General features: G+C 32.6%; 1 protein-coding gene across 1 annotated transcript; it reads left to right on the forward strand.

The window, feature by feature from the left end:
- The first annotated feature begins 7,575 nt into the window (after positions 1-7,575).
- LOC149143778 (triacylglycerol lipase 2-like) lies at positions 7,576-10,173 on the forward strand. The gene is made up of 7 exons (XM_089451938.1): positions 7,576-7,599; positions 8,542-8,652; positions 8,765-8,908; positions 8,996-9,036; positions 9,266-9,351; positions 9,558-9,647; positions 9,815-10,173. Exons 1-7 carry the CDS (start codon positions 7,576-7,578, stop codon positions 10,171-10,173), a joined length of 855 nt encoding a protein of 284 aa, XP_089308064.1.
- Positions 10,174-10,844: the final 671 nt, after the last annotated feature.

Below are 10,844 nucleotides of genomic sequence, written 5' to 3' on the forward strand. Positions count from 1 at the left end.
AGCACTATGAGACGCAGCCACCTTATCCACCGAATGAGTAGCACCAGTTTTCAAACCTTCCGCCGCATCTCTCTCCTTATTTCTGCCAGAGACCCCCTGATTAGGAGCCGAAACATCCACTGCAACATCTGGTCCACCATGATGTAAAAATGGAGGAAAGTCCACCAGTGGAGGGTAATTCTCCATAATATAACCTATAGAATAAAATATATAATGTCCCACCGTAACATAAAATATGTGATCTCCAAATGAGTATAGACAAATTTATGTTTAAAAAGAAAAAATAAAACACGGGATGTGAATGAAAAAAAAAAATCACCTTTTCAAATTAAAAAAAAAACGCTGTAATTTAATGGAGTTGCCTTTAGTGCGGTTTTTTGGAGATTTCGGTAATGGAATCCGGCGGAAAAATTTGAGGTTAAATCTTGATTTGTATTATTTAAAATGGGTTTTTAACTGCATATTTGGATTCAGCACCCTGAAAAACCCCAGGACGCTTTGATTGTGCAGAAATCACCTATCAAACTTGCGATTTCAATAAATTGCTGCCAGATTTTAGAAAAATTTAACCGCAAAAAGCCACCAAAAATAATTGCAAAAAGTTACACTAAAAACTACACCCAATTTTTTAGGTTAAAAAAGTGCACTTTCTACAAAGACTGCCCATCAACCGCATTCATTGCTGCCTAGTGAGAGTTGATATAAACTATTCGATTATTAACGGATTATTAACTATTAATCTGAAGCATTCAATTGTGCCTAGTAAGGGTTATATAGATTGTTCGATCATTAACAGATTATTCAGTGGGATAACGACCATGTGTAGCATTCAATGCTCACTAGTAAGACTAGATATACGTTATTGACCCATTATTAAGAGTTATTATACTTTTATGGTTTTTAATGCTGTCCGGTGGCATTAGATAGACATTATTGTTACATTATTAGTAAGTTATTTAGGGTTAATATACCTTTATTATTTTTTAGGATTTTTAAGTCCATTATGATTCATTTTATAATATTTAAAATATGTTTTTGAGTTTATATAGATTTAGTATAGCCACTTCTATTATAAAAATTCACGGCTGAAAAGTGTGATTCCAATAAATTTATATTTAATCTAAAAATATGTTTAAATAAACTCTATAACATAACAATTAAAAAGAATTATGTTAAAAAAATCTAGTAGAGGATAGTCATTTTTGAGTTTCGATCAATTTGCCAATATAAATTGATTCGTTATTGTTATTAAGAAAAAACTATATAACTTCAAATGATTAGCTAATAGTCTTTAAAAAAAAATAAACTTTCACTAATTCCAAATACCTATTAAGCCATTAACCTATTCCTTGGATAAACTCTTAACTCAAACTATTACATCATAAAAAATAATTATATATTTTATATATCGTTATTGTTATTAAGAAAAAACTATATAACTTCAAATGATTAGCTAATAGTCTTTAAAAAAAATAAACTTTCACTAATTCCAAATACCTATTAAGCCATTAACCTATTCCTTGGATAAACTGTTAGAAATCTGCAGTTTCTAAATCTTAATGTGACCCGATTAAAGCATTAAAGCATTAAAAGCATTAAAGCATTAAAGCACTAAAGCAGTTTCTAATCTAAAGCATTAGATCTTAAGCGTTGAATTGGTATATGATGGACGTACCAGATTAGAGGTAAATAATATATAAAGAATTGGGTCCTCTCTCTCCCACACACAAGAGTTGCATTCTTTTCCATCAAGAAGCACATAAAGGAAGTGAGGGCAAGAGGAGAGAAACCGAATTCTGAGAAGAAGACAGAAGACAGAAGACAGAAGATGGCAGCCATTACTTCTTCCGCTGTTAGTCAAGGTATGTCATCTTAAGCAACATATTAAGTTCTGAATGTGAAATATTTGGTATTGATAATCTTGGGTTGTAAAGGAAATTTTACATTTGGTATCAGAGCCACAATCAATAACTGAATATTTCCTATGATTGCAATTGATCTGTTCTGTGCGTTGGCTTCATGTTAATCAAGAAAGAATTAAATGCTTAGCTTGTCGATTTATTTATGCCCTTCCCTTGATAAATTCTCTGTTTGGAAGAATTCTCTTGTAAAGTGGTGCTTATTGCATTATTTCTCTGCTATAACCATAATGAAGTATCGGGCACTTTTGTTGATAAAGCTTAATCACCGATAAACAAATTCCATCCAAAATCTAAGTGCTAGTAAGGGATCCATCGGTTTCTCTTTTCCATGTGAATTTTGTACTGGTTTCCTCATGGAAAGACAATTTTCCAACGCCGCAAGCAAACTCGAACTCGACTCCTCCTTGCGACCTTCCCTTCACTTTCCCATGCCTTTTAACATTATAAAAACAAACATCCGAGAAGAATCGATCCGTGGGCGGGCGCGTCAAACCCTCGCTCGCAGTGCGGAGCAAGGGTTTGAAGTGGATAAATGACCACGATGAAGATGCGCAGTAGGCAAACGTCCACAGATTTACCCCGCGGGATCAAAGGCGAGTTGAAAACACAGAAATTACATGCGATGGGTTTATTCTGGTTGGGAATCTGAGGAGTATGTACACGAGATGATACATAAAGAATGAAAGCTTGCTCGTCAAGCAGGTTCGAAACCCCGTACAGGCAAATTTTGCTGTGGCACTTGTATAGTTATGATTATGACATTGCTGTCTGCAATGTGTTATAGTAGCTGTGAATATCCAACCGTTTTTAACTTTGGGGACTCCACCTCTGATACAGGCACAATACAATACATTGAATTTTCCCTTAAAATATGGTCGCAGAGAATCCTCCTTATGGCCGAACTTTGTTTGGAAGACCTGTAAATCGTTACAGCGATGGAAGACTGTCAATAGATTTTTTTGGTAAATTGTTTTTTTCAAGAAAAACGTGTTAGTAATTTGAAGATTTCTGGTTTTCTCGATATAATGCTTTGGGATTTATGACATTGTGTAATTTGGGTATTAGTTTCCAAGGGTCACATTTGCTGGTTGGAAATATGGACCCTAATTACTTATATTCAATATAATTTGGATTGAAGTTTAGAAGGGTCTTTTCGTGCATCATTTATTGTTTTGGCTTTGCACGATTAAAGTTCACTGGTACAAAATAATTGACGTTTGAAATTTGGGCATAAAAGTAATTGCTCTATGAATGATTGTTTTGCATACATTAATGATTGTTTATGCACATGAGATTTATGATTTTGTTAATCACCAAAGTGGTCAAAATCAGAATGTTGTTTTGCATAAGGTATGTGTTATAAGTTATTTGTGCACATGAGATTTAGTATTTTGTTAATCACCAAAGTGGTCAAAATCAGAAGAATCATTTAGTGCATAAGTGACATAATGATTATTGATAGAAATTGCCAGTTATAATAATACCAATTAAAAACTGGCGTCGCTAATGATAGAACCTGAGAACTTACCCAAAGGAAAGTCTTGTTCTATAACTAGTTGACATGATGAGGTTTGATAGATATTTTGATTAGATAAATATTGATCATCCAAAGATGTCAGTTCTATTTAATTGAATATATTTATTACCTACTTATGTTTTGGTATTTAATTATGTTAAGTATAAGATAGTATCTACCCAAAGGAGTGCTATATTATACTATTATGTCTACATCTGAATCGCGTTAGTTATGAGCTTATAGTTATTTCATTTTTTATTTGCAGGTTATCTATCTTTCGTATGTTTTGAATCAAATTTAGTTGAAGTTCCTATTAATACATGGTGGCTTGATACTGGTGCTACAACTCATGTTTCCAACAATATGCAGGGATTTCTTACGATCCGAACCATAAATCCAAATGAAGATCGTTTTCTCTTTATGGGAAACGGAATGAAATCTTCAATTGAAGGCATTGGGACTTATCGTCTAATTCTAGAAAGTGGATATGTATTAGACTTATACAGTACCCTTTATGTACCTTCATTATCTAGAAACCTTATTTCCGTAAGTAAGTTGGATAATTCTGGTTTTAGATGTATGTTTGGATCTGGCTGTTTTGATTTATATAAGAATACTGATAATGTTGGTTCTGGTATTCTAATTGATGGTTTATATAAATTGAAACTGAATGACACTTATGCGAATTCCTTGTTGAATGTAGTAAATAATGTTGGATGTAAACGTAGCAGGTTGAATGAAAATTCTGCTTTCTTGTGGCATAAACGACTAGGTCATATATCCAAAGAAAGAATGATGAGATTAGTAAGTAATGAAATTTTGTCAAATTTGGACTTTAGTGATCTAGAATTATGTGTGGATTGTATTAAAGGTAAACAAACCAAACATAATAAGAAAGGATCCACTAGAAGCAGCGAGCTTCTTGAAATAATACACACTGATATTTGCGGACCTATGGACACTCCAGCCTTTAATGGAGAAAAGTATTTCATCACTTTCATTGACGATTTTTCCCGTTATGGTTATGTCTATTTGCTTCATGAAAAATCTCAATCTGTGAATGTCCTTGAGACGTTTGTAAAGGAAGTTGAGAGGCAATTAGATAAAAAGGTGAAAATCATAAGGTCTGATAGAGGTGGTGAATATTATGGTAAATATAATGAGTCAGGCCAGTGTCCAGGTCCATTTGCAAAATTCCTCGAAAGTCATGGCATATGTGCACAATACACAATGCCAGGTACACCACAGCAAAATGGTGTAGCAGAAAGGCGCAATAGGACATTAATGGATATGATTAGGAGTATGATGTCAGATTCTACACTACCTAAGAATTTGTGGCCGTATGCTCTCAAAACCGCTAACTATTTATTGAATAGGGTTCCTAGTAAAGTTGTTCAAAAGACTCCTTTTGAGTTATGGACTAACAAGAAACCTAGCTTAAGACACCTGCATGTTTGGGGTTGTCCAGCGGAAGCGAGAATTTATAATCCACATGAAAAGAAATTAGATTCTCGAACGATCAGTGGGTATTTTTTAGGATACCCTGAGAAATCTAAAGGGTACGTGTTTTACTGTCCTAATCATAGTCCAAGAATTGTAGAAACTGGTAATGCAAGATTCATTGAGAATGGTGAAGTCAGTGGGAGTACTAGAAGAGAAATAGTAGAAATAAAGGAAACAAGGGTAAATGTTACATTGCCCAGAATAGTTCCTCCATCTACTATTACTCCAAATGTTGTTCCAGCTGTTGTAGAACAGCATGATGATAATGAACAACATATAAATGAAGAAGTACTTCCTGAAGGAAATGACTTACATAATACTGATATGCATGAACCACAACAAGTAGCATTAAGAAGACCTCAAAGAAATCGTAGTTCAGCTATTTCTGATGATTATGTGGTTTATATGCAAGAATCAGATTATGATATTGGAATCAATAAGGATCCAGTTTCGTTTTCACATGCTGTAGAAAGTAAAGAGTCAAAGGAATGGATTAATGCCATGAAAGAAGAAATGAAATCCATGCAACATAATGAAGTTTGGGATCTCGTTGAGTTACCACATAGCTGTAAAAGAGTCGGATGCAAATGGGTTTTTAAAACCAAACACGACTCTAGTGGTAATATTGAACGGTATAAAGCTAGACTTGTTGCTAAGGGTTACACTCAGAAAGATGGTGTTGATTACAAGGAGACATTTTCTCCTGTTTCGAAAAAGGACTCACTAAGAATAATAATGGCATTAGTAGCTCATTATGATTTGGAGTTACATCAAATGGATGTGAAAACAGCCTTTCTGAATGGAGATCTTGATGAGGATGTTTATATGGATCAACCTGAGGGTTTTTCTGTAGAAGGTAAAGAACAATTGGTGTGTAAACTTAAGAAGTCAATATATGGGCTTAAACAAGCATCCCGACAATGGTATATTAAGTTCAATACCATTATTACATCTTTTGGTTTTAAGGAAAATACGGTTGATCACTGTATATACCTAAAGATCAGTGGGAGCAAGTTTATTTTTCTGGTCCTTTATGTTGATGACATCTTGCTTGCTGCAAATAATTTAAGTATATTGCATGAGACTAAGGAATTTCTCTCAACGAACTTTGAAATGAAAGATATGGGAGAGGCATCCTATGTGATTGGAATAGAAATATTCCGTGATCGATCACAAGGAATATTGGGATTGTCTCAGAAAGGATATGTCGAAAGGATTCTAGAGAGATTTGGAATGAGTAAGTGTTCACCTGGAATAGTTCCTGTACAGAAAGGTGATAAATTCAATCTCATGCAATGTCCTAAGAATGATGTTGAACGAAAGGAAATGGAATCAATTCCATATGCATCTGTTGTAGGTAGCCTAATGTATGCTCAAACCTGTACTAGACTGGATATCAGCTTTGCGGTCGGTATGTTAGGGAGGTATCAAAGTAATCCAGGAAGGGAACATTGGCAAGCTGCAAAGAAAGTTTTGAGGTACTTACAAGGCACGAAAGATTACATGCTCATGTATAGAAGATCCAATGAATCAGAGGTGATTGGATATAGCGATTCAGATTTTGCTGGATGCATCGATACTAGAAAATCGACTTTTGGTTACCTGTTTATGTTTGCTCAAGGTGCCATATCATGGAAAAGTGCGAAACAGACTATCATTGCTTCATCTACTATGGAGGCAGAATTTGTGGCATGTTTTGAAGCCACAATTCATGCATTATGGTTGCGGAACTTTATTTCAGGACTTGCGGTTGTCGACACCATTAGCAAGCCGCTGAAATCTATTGTGATAACTCTGCAGCAGTATTTTTCTCAAAGAACGACAAGTACTCTAAAGGTGCCAAACACATAGATCTGAAGTATCTTGTTGTGAAAGATGAGGTTCAGAAACAAAGAGTGTCAATCATGCACATCAGGACAGAACTTATGATTGCAGACCCTTTGACGAAAGGGTTACAACCAAGACAATTTAAGGAACATGTTCAAAGAATGGGTCTTGGTTGTATTAATAATAATTGATGTGTGAAATTCTGAGCTCTTTTATGTGTTTCTGATATACAATTATGTGTCTCTTGTTTTAATGAAGTAGTACGTATTTTATGTAATTTTAAACAAGAAAGAGTCTTATAAAGATATTATGTTTAATCATTATGATATAAGACATTATGTGGACCATTATGCTGTTTTATATAAATTATGAGTATGAATTGATGGATTGCTGGTATTGTAGTATATGGAAGGGAATGCATTGCATTAATAGTGCACAACCGCCATAACTCTCAGCAATTTATCATAGTATGATGTTCAACACTTAATATTATGAATAATCGGGTCAAGTGGGAGAATGTTAGAAATCTGCAGTTTCTAAATCTTAATGTGACCCGATTAAAGCATTAAAGCATTAAAAGCATTAAAGCACTAAAGCAGTTTCTAATCTAAAGCATTAGATCTTAAGCGTTGAATTGGTATATGATGGACGTACCAGATTAGAGGTAAATAATATATAAAGAATTGGGTCCTCTCTCTCCCACACACAAGAGTTGCATTCTTTTCCATCAAGAAGCACATAAAGGAAGTGAGGGCAAGAGGAGAGAAACCGAATTCTGAGAAGAAGACAGAAGACAGAAGACAGAAGATGGCAGCCATTACTTCTTCCGTTGTTAGTCAAGGTATGTCATCTTAAACAACATATTAAGTTCTGAATGTGAAATATTTGGTATTGATAATCTTGGGTTGTAAAGGAAATTTTACATAAACTCTTAACTCAAACTATTACATCATAAAAAATAATTATATATTTTATATATACTTATGTAACTTCATAATTTGACAAAAAAATAACATGAAATATGAAATATATTATTTTGAATGGGTTAAATTAAATATTAAGCATCGATCACAAATTAAATATATTACATCTGTTAATTCGTTTAGTGAATCACCTTACTATTTTATATAATGTTAATTATCCATATATGTTTTAATTTTTGTTAATTATTATTTTGGAATTTCATATATATTAAAAAAATTGAAAATTAGTTATTTTTAGAATTTCATTTTGCATATAAAATCTTTAAAATATGAGTAGTTTTATTTTTGTTTTTAAATATCGCTATGACACTAACTCATACTATCACAATGTAGGTGTATGTCATGAAAACTTTGGGAAAAAAATAATATTATATATTATAAAGAGATTATTGATCATATCCATTAGTAGGTGTACGTCATGAAAATTTTGAAAATAATATTATATATGGAAAAGATATTATAAATATAAATATAAATTAGAATACCGATGTTTATTCCAAAATTATTTCAATGATATTTTCATTTTTTTATATTTTTTTCCAAATGTTTAACTTTATATATAATATGGGATTTAGTTCCAAGGAAATTTTAATTTATAAAATTTTGAAAAGTGAATTTTAATTTATAATATTTAATTTATTTTAATTATTTATTTATTCTCACATGTTTAACTTTATATATAATATGGGATTTAGTTCCAATTATTTTAATTTATAAAATTTTGAAGTTTAATAGTTTCTGGATGCTGTGATATGTCATTCTAATGATATATGGATAATCAACTCCTCAGGCATACTGGGATTGGAGCTTGGATGAATTGGCAGCCTTTGACCTTCCCAGCATGATGTACCTAGTGCACAACATTACAAACCGAAAGGTTCATCTCATCGGCCACTCTCAGGTAGTTATTATAAGTTTATTTATAGCTTTCCAGGACCAAATAATCAACTAGTTTTTTAACAGAATAATAAGCTCATTGTTTGCTAAAGCATTTGGCCTGGAACAATTTTCAGGGAGCTCAATGCGCCCTGGCTGCTTTAAGTGAAGGGCTTTTAGTGGATATTGTGGACAAAGTGGCATTATTGGCTCCAGTTGCTTATGACTCTCATATGTTTTCGCCGATAGCAGTTGCTGGAAACGTTCTAAATGTGGGCCAGGTGAACCCTGATAGCAGTCCCTTCTAACTGTGTGTTTCTATTAAACTCTCTTCTTCTTATTCTCATCTGTCTGGTTCATCATGGCAGCTACTTGAAGACTTCAGAATCTATGCGTTTAGCACAAAAACGTGAGTATAGAAAAGTTTAGTATTTTTTTAATTTATGCAGATTTTGGAATTCCAAATTTATCTGGGATTTTGGAATTTTATGTCGATGGCAGATTTTGAAATATGATTATAGGAACTAATTGATGAGTTAAGCTGCTTTGCATCATATTCTAGAATATTCTTAAAACAGTTCATTTCAACTAGAACAAAGAAAAGACTAAAATTTTTGTTTGGATTTTTTTTGTTACAGGCCGATAACAGGACAGCAAATTATTGATCTTATATGTGGCAGAGAAAATGTGCTGTGTATTAATAGTCTTTCGTCTACTTTTACAGGTATTAATGTTTAATAGAAAAAAAAATGTCAAAAAAATCTTAGTTCAAGTACTTGATTAATAATTAGTATATTAAAAATATATAAGACATAGTAATTAATTTGTAATTATATCTGATGTAATAGTACCAGCAGAATACTAATAACAACCTTCATTACTTTCCTCAAATCCAAACCATAAAACTCTTGAAGTGGACCTGTACTGTAGGAATAAACTGCTGCCTTAACATTTCTAGAAGTGGGATGTATGAGACTTCAGAGGCTACCTCAGCGAAGAACTTGATTCATTTAGCTCAATGTAAGTAGTAACTATATATATATTTCATTATATTTTTTAGATGAATCATATTAAATAGTTCGAAACATCACACCAAATAATTTTATTGGTTATATATATATATATATAATTAAAAATCAGTTTTGTATTTGATTATTAAACATGTTGGTTGCCATGGGTGCATGTAGTGTATAGAGCAAACAAGTTTCAAAAATATGATTATGGAGCTGCAGAGAACAATCAGAGGTATAATTCCATCTATCCTCCGGCATATGATCTGTCCAAAGTGCCCACCCAAAACTTGTTCCTCGCTTCTGGAGGTGCAGACCCTCTTGCAGACCTACGAGACGTGGAAAAACTGAAGCGCGAGTTGAGAGAGGGATACAAATATGTTTTCAAGCCCAAATTGCCCATCTGGACTTCCTCGTCGCCATTGATGTCAAGGAGAAGCTCTATGATAGCGTCATCGCTTTTTTTCAGAGCTAGATCTTCTAGAACTAAAATCATGCCACGACACTGTTACATGTTTCAATCAAATAAAAAGTAACTTTTTGATGACTTTCCACTTGAGAGAGTATGATGTGTTGGTTGGGGCGGTTGGTTTTCGCACTCGGTCAAGTTTGATTGTTGCCGTGATGAAGTATGTATTTCTGTGATTATGTAATTCTACTCGCTTCAACGATAATGTTGTAGGTTGATTCTTCACTTTAATAAGCAGGTTCCCATGTTTACATGGGAAAGAGGTACCAGATTTTAAAGTGTTGATTACTTTGATGAGCATGGCAAAGTGGGTAGCAGCTTTTAGAGTAAAAGAGAATGTATTTATCAAACTAATAATCATGTTTATATGGAAAACAAGGTAGAGAAAGATGAATGTTAAAATTTTCAAGTTTCATTGTGAAAAATGGTTATTAAATTCCTCAACTTTTTAACGAGGGTAAGAGTGACTCTTCTCCAACTATTTTAGGAATAAAAATTTGTGATTATTTTTATGATTAAAAAGTTTTTTAATTATATAAGTTATTTTAATTTTAAAATCTTTTGGTTAAATTTTTTGTATTTAGTAAATAGAAATTTATAATTATTTATATTATTTGTGTAATCATATAAATTGAATGATTGATAAATGCTAATAAATATGAATTCATAATAAACATAGAAAAAAAAAAAAAAATATATATATATATATATATTAAAATTTTATTTAAAATAATAATA

Source organism: Pinus tabuliformis, chromosome X (assembly GCF_031772625.1).
Source record: "Pinus tabuliformis cultivar Carrire ecotype Pingquan chromosome X, CPIR1, whole genome shotgun sequence".
NCBI lineage: Eukaryota > Viridiplantae > Streptophyta > Pinopsida > Pinales > Pinaceae > Pinus > Pinus tabuliformis.